Source organism: Bufo gargarizans, chromosome 9 (genome assembly GCF_014858855.1).
Source record: "Bufo gargarizans isolate SCDJY-AF-19 chromosome 9, ASM1485885v1, whole genome shotgun sequence".
Taxonomy (NCBI): domain Eukaryota; kingdom Metazoa; phylum Chordata; class Amphibia; order Anura; family Bufonidae; genus Bufo; species Bufo gargarizans.
Genome location: NC_058088.1, coordinates 1169475 through 1184104, shown reverse-complemented (window position 1 = coordinate 1184104; position 14630 = coordinate 1169475). Strand labels below are relative to the sequence as shown.

At 46.8% G+C, this 14630-nt stretch overlaps 1 protein-coding gene across 1 annotated transcript in view; it reads right to left on the bottom strand.

Annotated features, from left to right (window-relative positions):
- Positions 1 to 14630, bottom strand: part of LOC122919625 (cytochrome P450 2A4-like) — a 55094-nt gene that overhangs the window by 15993 nt on the left and 24471 nt on the right. Inside the window, exons 3-4 of the mRNA XM_044268757.1 lie at positions 12104 to 12253; positions 11550 to 11710 (exon numbers count right to left, since the gene is read on the bottom strand). Of these exons, the coding sequence (XP_044124692.1) occupies positions 11550 to 11710; positions 12104 to 12253 (311 nt within the window). The remainder of the gene's footprint in view (positions 1 to 11549; positions 11711 to 12103; positions 12254 to 14630) is intronic.

The window sequence follows — 14630 nt, the reverse complement described above, 5'->3', positions numbered from 1 at the left end:
AGCTTCAAGGAGTTCCCTGGCATGGCACTTCTTCAAACAATGTGCTGACGACAAGACCCGAGTGGTTTGCACGCTGTGCCATCAGAGCCTGAAGCGAGGCATTAACGTTCTGAACCTGAGCACAACCTGCATGACCAGGCACCTGCATGCAAAGCATGAACTGCAGTGGAGTAAACACCTTAAAACCAAGGAAGTCACTCAGGCTCCCCCTGCTACCTCTTCTGCTGCTGCCGCCTCGGCCTATTCTGCTGCTGCCGCCTCGGCCTCTTCCTCCGCCTCTGGAGGAACGTTGGCACCTGCCGCCCAGCAAACAGGGGATGTACCACCAACACCACCACCACCACCTCCGTCACCAAGCGTCTCAACCATGTCACACGCCAGCGTTCAGCTCTCCATCTCACAAACATTTGATAGAAAGCGTAAATTCCCACCTAGCCACCCTCGATCCCTGGCCCTGAATGCCAGCATTTCTAAACTACTGGCCTATGAAATGCTGTCATTTAGGCTGGTGGACACAGACAGCTTCAAACAGCTCATGTCGCTTGCTGTCCCACAGTATGTTGTTCCCAGCCGGCACTACTTCTCCAAGAGAGCCGTGCCTTCCCTGCACAACCAAGTATCCGATAAAATCAAGTGTGCACTGCGCAACGCCATCTGTGGCAAGGTCCACCTAACCACAGATACGTGGACCAGTAAGCACGGCCAGGGACGCTATATCTCCCTAACTGCACACTGGGTAAATGTAGTGGCAGCTGGGCCCCAGGCGGAGAGCTGTTTGGCGCACGTCCTTCCGCCGCCAAGGATCGCAGGGCAACATTCTTTGCCTCCTGTTGCCACCTCCTCCTTCTCGGCTTCCTCCTCCTCTTCTTCCACCTGCTCATCCAGTCAGCCACACACCTTCACCACCAACTTCAGCACAGCCCGGGGTAAACGTCAGCAGGCCATTCTGAAACTCATATGTTTGGGGGACAGGCCCCACACCGCACAGGAGTTGTGGCGGGGTATTGAACAACAGACCGACGAGTGGTTGCTGCCGGTGAGCCTCAAGCCCGGCCTGGTGGTGTGTGATAATGGGCGAAATCTCGTTGCAGCTCTGGGACTAGCCAATTTGACGCACATCCCTTGCTTGGCGCATGTGCTGAATTTGGTGGTGCAGAAGTTCATTCACAACTACCCCGACATGTCAGAGCTGCTGCATAAAGTGCGGGCCGTCTGTTCGCGCTTCCGGCGTTCACATCCTGCTGCTGCTCGCCTGTCTGCGCTACAGCGTAACTTCGGCCTTCCCGCTCACCGCCTCATATGCGACGTGCCCACCAGGTGGAACTCCACCTTGCACATGCTGGACAGACTGTGCGAGCAGCAGCAGGCCATAGTGGAGTTTCAGCTGCAGCACGCACGGGTCAGTCGCACTACAGAACAGCACCACTTCACCACCAATGACTGGGCCTCCATGCGAGACCTGTGTGCCCTGTTGCGCTGTTTCGAGTACTCCACCAACATGGCCAGTGGCGATGACACCGTTATCAGCGTTACAATACCACTTCTATGTCTCCTTGAGAAAACACTTAGGGCGATGATGGAAGAGGAGGTGGCCCAGGAGGAGGAGGAGGAGGAGGAGGAAGAGGGGTCATTTTTAGCACTTTCAGGCCAGTCTCTTCGAAGTGACTCAGAGGGAGGTTTTTGGCAACAGCAGAGGCCAGGTACAAATGTGGCCAGCCAGGGCCCACTACTGGAGGACGAGGAGGACGAGGATGAGGAGGAGGTGGAGGAGGATGAGGATGAAGCATGGTCACAGCGGGGTGGCACCCAACGCAGCTCGGGTCCATCACTGGTGCGTGGCTGGGGGGAAAGGCAGGACGATGACGATACGCCTCCCACAGAGGACAGCTTGTCCTTACCCCTGGGCAGCCTGGCACACATGAGCGACTACATGCTGCAGTGCCTGCGCAACGACAGCAGAGTTGCCCACATTTTAACCTGTGCGGACTACTGGGTTGCCACCCTGCTGGATCCACGCTACAAAGACAATGTGCCCACCTTACTTCCTGCACTGGAGCGTGATAGGAAGATGCGCGAGTACAAGCGCACGTTGGTAGACGCGCTACTGAGAGCATTCCCAAATGTCACAGGGGAACAAGTGGAAGCCCAAGGCCAAGGCAGAGGAGGAGCAAGAGGTCGCCAAGGCAGCTGTGTCACGGCCAGCTCCTCTGAGGGCAGGGTTAGCATGGCAGAGATGTGGAAAACTTTTGTCAACACGCCACAGCTAACTGCACCACCACCTGATACGCAACGTGTTAGCAGGAGGCAACATTTCACTAACATGGTGGAACAGTACGTGTGCACACCCCTCCACGTACTGACTGATGGTTCGGCCCCATTCAACTTCTGGGTCTCTAAATTGTCCACGTGGCCAGAGCTAGCCTTTTATGCCTTGGAGGTGCTGGCCTGCCCGGCAGCCAGCGTTTTGTCTGAACGTGTATTCAGCACGGCAGGGGGCGTCATTACAGACAAACGCAGCCGCCTGTCTACAGCCAATGTGGACAAGCTGACGTTCATAAAAATGAACCAGGCATGGATCCCACAGGACCTGTCCGTCCCTTGTCCAGATTAGACATTAACTACCTCCCCATAACCATATATTATTGGACTCCAGGGCACTTCCTCATTCAATCCTATTTTTATTTTCATTTTACCATTATATTGCGAGGCTACCCAAAGTTGAATGAACCTCTCCTCTGCCTGTGTGCTAGGCCTAAATATATGCCAATGGACTGTTGCAGTGGTGGCTGACGTGAAGCCTGATTCTCTGCTATGACATGCAGACTAATTCTCTGCTGACATGAAGCCAGATTGTCTGTTACGGGACCTCTCTCCTCTGCCTGGGTGCTGGGCCTAAATTTATGACAATGGACTGTTGCAGTGGTGGCTGACGTGAAGCCTGATTCTCTGCTATGACATGCAGACTAATTCTCTGCTGACATGAAGCCAGATTGTCTGTTACGGGACCTCTCTGCTCTGCCTGTGTGCTAGGCCTAAATATATGCCAATGGACTGTTGCAGTGGTGGGTGACGTGAAGCCTCATTCTCTGCTATGACATGCAGACTGATTCTCTGCTGACATGAAGCCAGATTGTCTGTTACGGGACCTCTCTCCTCTGCCTGTGTGCTAGGCCTAAATATATGCCAATGGACTGTTGCAGTGGTGGCTGACGTGAAGCCTCATTCTCTGCTATGACATGCAGACTAATTCTCTGCTGACATGAAGCCAGATTGTCTGTTACGGGACCTCTCTCCTCTGCCTGGGTGCTGGGCCTAAATATATGCCAATGGACTGTTGCAGTGGTGGCTGACGTGAAGCCTCATTCTCTGCTATGACATGCAGACTGATTCTCTGCTGACATGAAGCCAGATTGTCTGTTACGGGACCTCTCTCCTCTGCCTGGGTGCTAGGGCCTAAATATATGCCAATGGACTGTTGCAGTGGTGGCTGACGTGAAGCCTCATTCTCTGCTATGACATGCAGACTGATTCTCTGCTGACATGAAGCCAGATTCTCTGTTACGGGACCTCTCTCCTCTGCCTGGGTGCTGGGCCTAAATATATGCCAATGGACTGTTGCAGTGGTGGCTGACGTGAAGCCTCATTCTCTGCTATGACATGCAGACTGATTCTCTGCTGACATGAAGCCAGATTCTCTGTTACGGGACCTCTCTCCTCTGCCTGTGTGTGCTGGGCCTAAATATATGCCAATGGACTGTTGCAGTGGTGGCTGACGTGAAGCCTCATTCTCTGCTATGACATGCAGACTAATTCTCTGCTGACATGAAGCCAGATTCTCTGTTACGGGACCTCTCTCCTCTGCCTGGGTGCTGGGCCTAAATATATGCCAATGGACTGTTGCAGTGGTGGCTGACGTGAAGCCTCATTCTCTGCTATGACATGCAGACTAATTCTCTGCTGACATGAAGACAGATTCTCTGTTACGGGACCTCCCTCCTCTGCCTGGGTGCTGGGCCTAAATATATGCCAATGGACTGTTGCAGTGGTGGCTGACGTGAAGCCTCATTCTCTGCTATGACATGCAGACTGATTCTCTGCTGACATGAAGCCAGATTCTCTGTTACGGGACCTCTCTCCTCTGCCTGTGTGTGTGCTGGGCCTAAATATATGCCAATGGACTGTTGCAGTGGTGGCTGACGTGAAGCCTCATTCTCTGCTATGACATGCAGACTGATTCTCTGCTGACATGAAGCCAGATTCTCTGTTACGGGACCTCTCTCCTCTGCCTGTGTGTGTGCTGGGCCTAAATATATGCCAATGGACTGTTGCAGTGGTGGCTGACGTGAAGCCTCATTCTCTGCTATGACATGCAGACTAATTCTCTGCTGACATGAAGACAGATTCTCTGTTACGGGACCTCCCTCCTCTGCCTGGGTGCTGGGCCTAAATATATGCCAATGGACTGTTGCAGTGGTGGCTGACGTGAAGCCTCATTCTCTGCTATGACATGCAGACTAATTCTCTGCTGACATGAAGACAGATTCTCTGTTACGGGACCTCTCTCCTCTGCCTGGGTGCCGGGGCCTAAATATCTGAGAATGGACTGTTCCAGTGGTGGGTGACGGGAAGCCAGATTCTCTGCTATGGAACCTCTCTCCAATTGATTTTGGTTAATTTTTATTTATTTAATTTTTATTTTAATTCATTTCCCTATCCACATTTGTTTGCAGGGGATTTACCTACATGTTGCTGCCTTTTGCAGCCCTCTAGCTCTTTCCTGGGCTGTTTTACAGCCTTTTTAGTGCCGAAAAGTTCGGGTCCCCATTGACTTCAATGGGGTTCGGGTTCGGGACGAAGTTCGGATCGGGTTCGGATCCCGAACCCGAACATTTCCGGGATGTTCGGCCGAACTTCTCGAACCCGAACATCCAGGTGTTCGCTCAACTCTATTCCTGAGGAGACATGAAGTATAGAGACGAAGGTGGGGATGGGGATAATGAGCAGCAGCACTTCTATGCAGTCTCCATTACCACAGAACCACATTACCACAGGCTGTCCTGTCTGAACTCTCTGTACTTCATGAACTCTATTCCTACATAAATTCAGCTGAAGATCATATTAAACTACAGGCTGAGTGAAAAGGGCTAAGGAACCAAATGTATGCAAGACAATGTGTGGATAATAAAAAGCAATGTAAAAACAAAGATGTGGATTAAAATCGAAGAACAGAAAATAAAAAAATTCAAATTAAAAACAAAAAGATATAAAAAAAATATATGGTATCACTTAAAAAAAAATGGTATAACTTAAAAAATCATCACAGTTCGTGGCGAATAAATGTACATATAAATACACTTCAGTGTAAGTATTAACATTGAGATGTTACTCACTTAACGGGGGGGAGGGGTTTACTCGGATAAGCATAATACACCGGTAAACCAATACCCCCCCAGCCAGGTTCGCCTCAAGATGGTGAAAGATGAAGGCAGCCACAGGAAGCTTCTGATTTATATAGATTCCACATCAATATATAACAGACACCTATATGACCATGTGCTCTTATAATCTACTGGTACAGGTGACATCACCACACTTATGACCAATGACAGTACACAGATTACCCCCCAATAAATAATAATAGCAAATCTTTTTATAAAAAAAAAAAAAAAACACCACCATCTCAGATTGGCCACTATCAGCTTCAAGAGGTCCCCACTAGCTGACAGTTTCACCCAGACATGACGGGCAGATCACCACCCCACCCCCGATCGACAGTCCGAGTATCCTCCATTCAGATCCGGACAGCTGCGGTGCCACTTCCGGGATTTGCGTACCAACCTGGAACGCATCGTTCTCCGGCACTGCTTCCGGTCATGCGCAGTAGACCAGAAATGCGCTCCGGACACACCAGCCAAACACTAACAAAAAATCCACATCACGACCGCCAACCTGGACCCCTGACATCACCAAAGGTGAAGTAACTTAGCGGCCAAACACGCCCCCTAACGTTTAGCGCCCTTTCTTGATCACTCCCTCCTCTTTTTGGCTTTTTTTTGGGGGAATTAGCCCAATATCCAGGCCATAAATAGCCCCCCCTTCCATATCACAAGTAATGCTACTCCTGATGAAGGGACATCGTCCCGAAACGCGTTGAGCCAGATTTTATACAAAATAAAAACATTTCAACAGAAGCTTCCTGACTGTGGCTGACTTCATCTTTCACCATCTTGAGGCGAACCTGGCTGGGGGGTATTGGTTTACTGGTGTATTATGCATATCCGAGTAACACCCGCCCATGAAGTGAGTAACATCTCAATGTTCATGCTTACACTGAAGTGTATTTATATGTACATTTATTCACCACGAACTGTGACGATTTTTAAAGTTATACCATTTTTTTAAGTGTTATTATATATTTTTATATATCTTTTAATTATTTTTTTTTAATCTGTTCTTCGATTTTAATCCACACCTTTGTTTTTACATTGCTTTTTATTATCCACACATTGTCTTGCACACATTTGGTTCCTTAGCCCTTAGCCCCACACCCCCTTTTTTCTATTTTTGCCCCAGCAGCCTTCCCACCCTATTGATTGGCGCTTTTTCAGGGTCACCTCGGAGGGAGATTGGGAGTGTCCATTTCAAGATGGTGGCCATGTTCTAGACCTGGGTGTGGACCCACTGGAATAACCTCCAGGAGGTACGGTACAACCAGAGGGTGTTGGGAGGCCAGAGGCTGATCAGGTGGCAGTATAGTCAGGTCAAGGCACGCAGCATTGAGGCAAAGTCTGTGACTGTAGTCCTACGTCAGGGGTAGGCAGCAAATAGGCCATTTAAACAAAAAGCAGGCTCCAGTACACAGTAAAGCAGAATTACACTACATACCTTCACAGAATTGGGCTAGATAACTAGTGACCAAGTTGCTCAGGTGTCTTCCTGCAGAAGAAGGCGCCTTTAAATACATCCTGCGAAACTAGCCATAGGCTGGTGAAGATAAGGGGCATGAGCATGCTGCCTCACATAAGGAGAAAAGACACACCCGCAGACACCCTACATGCACACAAGACACTCTGAGCCGGGCAACAAGCTCTGCTCAGAGCCAGGAGAGGAATGCAGGAAGCAGGAGCACAGACCACAGCTAACAACCCCACTCCCTACGCCTGTCAGCACGGAGCTCAGCAGTGGGGAGGAGTGAGGAAGGCTGACGTGCTTGCCTGCGTGTGGGGACACAATTGCAGGCAAGGGGCGCCGGGTTTACACCCTTTAACTGTGAACAAGTCTCCATGTCAGAGGGATTACACCCAAGTTCAGTTATTACTGTGCCCATGTTCATAATTTCTAGAGAATTTCTAGTGAATCTAGTAGTGCCAGTCACTGGCACAAGCCAAATGTGGCGCCCATATTCAAAAAGAGCTCCAGGTCTTTCCCAAGTGATTATAGACCTTACCTTACTGTCACGACTGTGACTGATCCAGACAGGTCTGGGAGGAGAAGGTCGCAGCGACTTGCTACTCGCGATAGCTTGTGAGTTTGCTCTGTGGTTCAGGGTATGTCATCAGGGTTTTGCCTTGTGAACCTTTTTGTCCTGACTGGGAGTTTGTAGGCATCCTTCTCAGGTGAGTCCTGTCTGCCACTCCCAGCTACTATATTAGTTTCAGTTTCACTTGCAGTCATTGCCAGATATAGTCCTTACTTCCAGTGCTATTCTGACCTTTGAAGGAAATCGTTTGATGGTATTGCTGTGGAGCTCTCGTCTGGTGTGGACCGTCGTTACTGGGATCACCTTCTCTGCTCGTGACTGGATAAGTCTATCTATGTTTGATTGTTTGTTTGTTTGTTGCTGTCTTCCCCTGTTGTTCTCCTAGACGTGAGTGATGGTGACTAGTGCTCCCATCTGCCTTTCCCCAGTCTAGTCTTGTTAGGGTGACTGAGGGTTTAGGCATCCTGCTCGCCGCACGGGTTCACACCCCGTCTAGGGTATCAGGGCAGACAGGTGCCAGCTTAGAGTTAGTCAGGGGTGACCGTTCTATTTCCCATCCGTAGATGAGGGTCCCCCTTCCCCTCCGTCTGGTGCGACACGACTGCTGCTGGGATAGCGGTCGTGACACTTACCTTCCATTGTAGGAAGCACGCATGGGTTGACCAAATACAGAACTTGTCATACTAACTTGATGTTTTTATGGAGAGTTAAGTACAGGTCTGGACAAAAGGACGGCTGTTGATATAGTGCTCTTGGATTTTGCAAAAGCATTTAATAAGAAATGTAAGGCCTAAAGTAGAGATGAGCAAATTCAGATTCTTTACGAAGTTTACAAAAATTTGCGTGCCAAACTAATCCAAAGCTTTTGTGATAGGCTTTAGCAAATTTCATAAAAATGGTGCTCAGTACCATTTTACTGTTAATATTGGTGGAAAAAAAAACACAAGGAAGGAAGAAGACGGGGGAGCACATGACACTAGGAGAAAGGGGGGGCTTGACCTGATTGGCTCAGAGGCCGTATCAGCCAATCAGGGTGACAGTACATAGAGATCTGTCTATCCTGAACGAGAAAAAGAGCCCGTGTGTTCAGATTCTTACCTGGAAGGAGTGTGTCTGGCAGTGCCTGGCAAAAAACGATCAGACACAAGCCACTAATTTAGTGTAATAGGGGCACTATGGGGAGAGATACTTAAGGAATTTGATCAGGGAAGATTTGAGGGAGTGGGGGTCTGGTCAGCAGCTCAGCCTGGCAGTTCTGCATTACAAAACCCCCTGCCAGAAATCCAGTAATAATTCGTTTTTTTTTCTGTATATTAATAGGGACTTTTTCTTTCTCTAAAAGTTTCTACGTAGGCTTATTGCCAGCACAGCACCACAATAGCAATCTTCTGCAAACATTGAGCATTTCCACATTTTTCATCACTACATTATAGCCTTGTTATTGAACAAGGCAGTCTAGCAAAAGCATTTTACGACAGTAACTCAATTTTTATACCTATTTTTGAATGCATAGTTCAAAGACATTTTACTGCAAATACTGCATATATTTGAGTTAGCAGCCACATTACGGTGTTTCATAGACCATTCAGTAAAAAAATTACCTTCTTGAACCGGTAACATTAAACACACAGGGGGTAATTTGTTATTCTGAAATACAAAATTAGGCATATTTCAGGTGCAGATTGTTGTGCAATGGTTAGCGAAGCCAGTAGTAAAGCCTTCACAGAGATAACGTTTAATGGGATTTGCATCAGTTTGGCGTTTTTGACCCTACCTGGTTTTGGGTCACTAAATCTAATGGAAATAACTGACCGAATAACTGAAATGTGAACTCAGCCTAAGTGGTACTGCAGCAACTGCACCACCAGTCAGGTGGGAGTGCAGCTTACATACAAGCTAATTGCTGGTTGCAGAAAGGTTTCTCATGGCCACACATTCCATTATGGAGGAGGAGGAGCAGATGCTGAGATAAAGTGTAAAGTACAGCACCAAGCGCCACATAAGGTAGTATAGTTAAGCTTGGTGCGACAATATAAAAGCAGCTGTAGGTGATATATACGCATGTAATGCAAATTGAAGTCACCATGGCAGCAGATTGAAATACTCTCCAGGAGTAAACCGGACGTCAGATATTTGCGTCAAGGGGGGAGATTTATCAAACTAGTGTAAAGTAGAACTGACTTAGTTGCGCATAGCCACCAATCAAATTCCACCTTTCATTTTTCAAGGGAGCTGTGAAGAAATAAAGGTGGAATTTGATTGGTTTCGATGGGTAACTAAGCCAATTCTACTTTACACCAGTTTGCTAAATCTCCCCCAAGGTCTCTGGGGCACAGCCGTGTCTCAGATCAATGGATAAAGTAACGAACCAGTGCCAGACTCAAAGCTTCAGCAGATATCACACATTTTTATTCCAAAAACTGTGATGCGTTTTGAGGACCAACCCCTTCCTCATACAGACATTGGACATGTATGAGGAAGGGGTTGATCCCCGAAACACGTCACCGTTTAAAAAAAATAAAAATTAATGATATCTATTGAAGCTTGGAATCTGGAGCTGGTTATTCCTTTATCTATTCAGCTGAGACACGGCTGTGCCCCAGACAGCTTGACTCACAAAGAGGAGGAGTCTGAGCAGGACAAGAAGCAGCTGATGATGATGTCAAGGACAATGCAAGGCTTGGGTATACAGGCTGGCTGCCACAAAGAAGAAGAGATGAAGGAATACAGACTTGTTCTGATTCAGAATGTTGGCAAGTTCTATTTTCCGACAGGATCCAGTAATGTGACCTTGTGCTGCTATAGGGCCCTGGTACCTACTGTATGTTTGTGTTTGAACACCCATGGCTTATTTTAATCCTTTAAGATCATGAAAACAGCTGTGGTTTTGTATGCCAGCGTTGGGAGAAAAATCCTTATGTGGTCTGGCATGTTTTGAGCCTGCAACATCACCAATTTCTGAGATGACCACAACAGAAGCAGATCTAACCCTGCCATTTTTTGGGCAGGTTTTGGTCATATGCTGCCTCTGTTTATTGCTGACACGGCCACACCCTCCTCTTCTGATGTGATCTCCGCCTCACAACCCTGATCCAGCTCCCAGGCTCTGTCCAACACCCCATCATAGCCATAGTATTCACCTCAGCACCACTTTTATCAGACTGTGATGTCATTGTGGGCTTTTTGGCCACTCTCCTGATTCTCTGATCTGTATTTGCCGCAAGTGCAACTATTGCTACCACTCCCCAGTCACCACCACCTTAGCGACAAGTGCCACTATTACTACTACTACTTTCCGGATGGCTGGTGCTGCTACTGCTACTATTACCCACATTCTGACTCTTGGATGATGATGCCTGGGTCTTTTGCTTTGAACTCTTCTGTTTTCCAGCCATTTTTTTTATTTGGCCTGCAAATGAAGTCATGGGTTTCGTACACTAGTAAAATGAGCTAGCAAAATTGTGTGTTTTATTTCTATAACAAGACAGTGTTGTCAACTCAATGTTTTTGAACATTGCATTCAAAATCACTGGTGTCCATGGGCATGCTGGTGAGAATACCAAGCTGCACTCTTGCTTGCTTACAGGATGGCAGGCGTATCATACACATGCAATCTGATGATTACTGGATAACTACGATTTTATACCCTCACTATCAAAGCAAAGTGGGGAATGTTTTCCTGTTGCTGAATGGGAGGTCAATTGCTCTAATACCAGGACAAACTGTGTTCGCAGCTTGCCACAGCTCTGGTCAAGCAGACGCCTGCCGCTCGTGTGGCTGAGACTCCTCTCCACTCCCCGCAGTCGCCTAACTCCCACTGTCTCCACTACCACAAGCACTAGAAGCCACAGCAGCAGCCAGTTCAGTATCATCAAAACGATGGAGCAATTTTTTTATGTTCCACGCCAGGCTGACGCAAATCATCATACATATGAAATGGACACCAGGCAGTTTACCTTCAACCATAAGGGCAAAAGTTTTCAGAATCAGCAAAACTATAATTTTTTTGTGAATTCATGTTCATTATATTGCACCCATATATCTGTTAGACATATAATGTAATACTTACCAGCCCAAAGCGACTGTTGGAGAATTCAAGAATATCATTTAAATAGGAGAGGAGTGTCAAGAATTTTTTATCTTCATAGTCAAATCTTTCCCCAAACACAACTGAGCAAATGACGTTGGAAACAGCTTGTCGTAGAATATATGTTGGGTCAATTGTGGTATCTGTTATCCAATATAAAGAGGTGGTCAGTCATATCCTTAACTATACAATATAATTCAAGCACTGGGAGAATATGTACCATAGTATGGATTGCTACACTGTATGGTGTGGTTTATAGCTATCTCACTACTGCTGACCAACATCAGATTAATGTTGGCTGAACCTAATGATTTGAGCGGTCAGTAATAAATCTAGTACACATATAGCAGCTCAATAGTTTCCCAATTTCAAGTTTTGGGGAAAAGAAAGATCACGTATGTTGGGTTTCAAGATGCCCGATCCTTTGTTCCCCACAGACCAAGCATTCATGTTCATGGGTAATCCATAGAGATGTCTGTTGGGCAATAGCTGACTAGAGTTAGCTGAAAGTATGAGGCAAAACGGACATCACATACCTGTGTCCTCCATAAATTTGTCAGTGAGAAATCTGGCTTCTTCTTGGATTCTTTCTTCAATGCTCCTCTTTCCCATTCCAAAATTTCTCAACGTTGTCAAAGAAAATCGACGAAGGATTTTCCACCTCTCCCCACTGCTTGCAAAGATTCCTGTAAGTTCAAGCATGCATTTCAAGCAATTGGACAGAATTAGAAATACATAGATACAACATACATAAATGCAATCATTATAGTGGCCAGAACAGGTAGAGTTAATGGGGTTTGACAGATCCTCTGATGCCGGGACAATAGTCCTTGCATTTGGTCATTAACTGTCTAAGACATTGTGGTCACCAGCCTGTTCCCACTGTGGCCCTGCTGTAACCTCTGGGCATGGACTCTGTGTCCCTCACTATGCCTTCCAGTGTTCTGATTGTCAGAATCCTCTGCATGTTGCTTATTTAATGCTTCTGCCTATGCTCCACCCTATGTTTCCTAAGGTCTTATGCACATAATTCTATCCGTTTTGCGGTCTTCAAATAGCGTATCCACAAAATACGGATTCGGTCTACGTGCATCGGGCAATTTTCATGGTACCCAATGTAAAAGACCTATTCTTGTCAGCAAAATTGACAAGAATATTACAGTTTCTATCATTTGTTGCTCAGCTGCATGGATGTGGACAGCATATGGATGTGTACTGCCCTCTTTTTTTTTTGTTGCAGATCTATAGAAATAAATGTGTCCATTTCAACGAGTATTTGTGATCCGCATGGATCACAAATACCGTCTTGTGCAAGAGGCCTTAGAAAGCACGTGCTCACCTTCGGCATCTTAAAGAGCCAATGCATGAACCTCCAAATCCTTGGGTATTTAAGACATCCTCTCCAGGCAGAGGGTGTCTAAGCTTTAGGTTCCCTGGTGACCAGCAAAGGTGTCTGGAAGTTTACTGCTTCTGTCATTCTCCTGAGTTTATTCTACATTAGATCCAGCCTATGTTTCTTTTGTGCTCCAGCCTTGTATCCATCCTGCCTGTGTGCTTCTGCACTTCCAGTTCCAGTTTCAATTTCATTCGTGTTTAAGTTAACCCAGTCTGTCTGCCTTGTCCATGCTTCTGCCAAGTACCCAGTCTGCCTTGCTTGTGTCTCCACCATTACCGTGCATGCCAGTCTATCGTGTGTCTATCTCGATCTACGCTACTAATGTGCTGTCTGGATCTCAAAAACTACTCAGAATGCTAAGGTTCTACTGCAGTTTTGGTGTGTCCCTGACCTCCGTGGGTCAGCTGCCAATAATTCTGGGACTATCCCTAGAGCTAGTGGTCTGGTTCCTGCAAAAAAGTCCAGATTTCTGTCCTGGGGTTAAAGGATTAATACCAGGGGGACTTCAGAATAATGACCTTAGGGTTAGCTCAAAGTCAAACCACCTAGTTGGTACAGTGGGTCCACACTCGTGGATCAGTTACAGATGGGTTGTACTTGATATGCAACTCAATAAGGGGGGCTACATCATGGTATCTGCTGAGTAAAGCAGGAGAAAGCACAAGCATGTTTTGTTCTGATTATTAGGGAAATAGGGCTGGGTAAAAATTCAACTTTTTTTTTAAAGTACAAGGTCATTACTATTATAAGAGGGCAATAAGAAGGCAAAACTATTTGATTGACCACTAAGGTTGGCAACACAATTCTGTGGGGGCATTAAGGGAGCAACAACATTGTGAGAGTGACACTAAGGAGGAAATACTATTGTGAGGGGGACTATGGGTGCAGCCCTATTGGGAAGCGGCCCCATGGGAACATCATTCTTAGGAGGCACTAGCAGGGCAGCACCATTTTTACTGTGAGGGGGCAGAAAGGGACACAACTATCGTGGAAGAATAACTACTGTGTTGGAGCACAAAGGGGGCTTTTTTACCGTATGGGGATCACTGGGGGGAAATTCTTAGGGCTCATGTGCATAAAATGTGGACCGGATGCAGACCTATTCACTTCAATGGGGCGGCAAAAGATGTGGACAGCACTCCATGTCCGTGGCAAAAAAATAGAATACGACCTATTATTGTACATATACGTGTAACCCCTTCAGGATACAGCCATTTTTCACCTTAAGGACCAGGCCAAATTTTGCAAGGGTGCATTCACATCACCGTTTAGCTTTCCGTTCTTCTGATCCATCAGAAGAAGAGAGAGATAAAAAAAAACTGGATCCTGTAAAAAAATACCTGTTCCTGTTGCATCAGTTATGCATAGGATTGCCTAGGATATTTTTTTTTACAGGATCCAGTAAAAAGGATCCTGTTGCATCAGTTGTCATCCATTTAAGAGTACTTTCACACTCGCGGCAGAGTGATCCGGTAAGTAGTTCCGTCGCCGGCAATCTGCATGCAAACGAACAGCATTTGTAGACGGATGCGGATCCGGCTCACAAATGCATTGCAAGAACGGATCCGTCTGTCAGTTCGTCATACGGACAAACGGATCCATTTCTCTTTTTTTTTTTTTTTTTAAAGGTCTGCACATGCGCAGACTGGAAGGACAGATCCAGCATT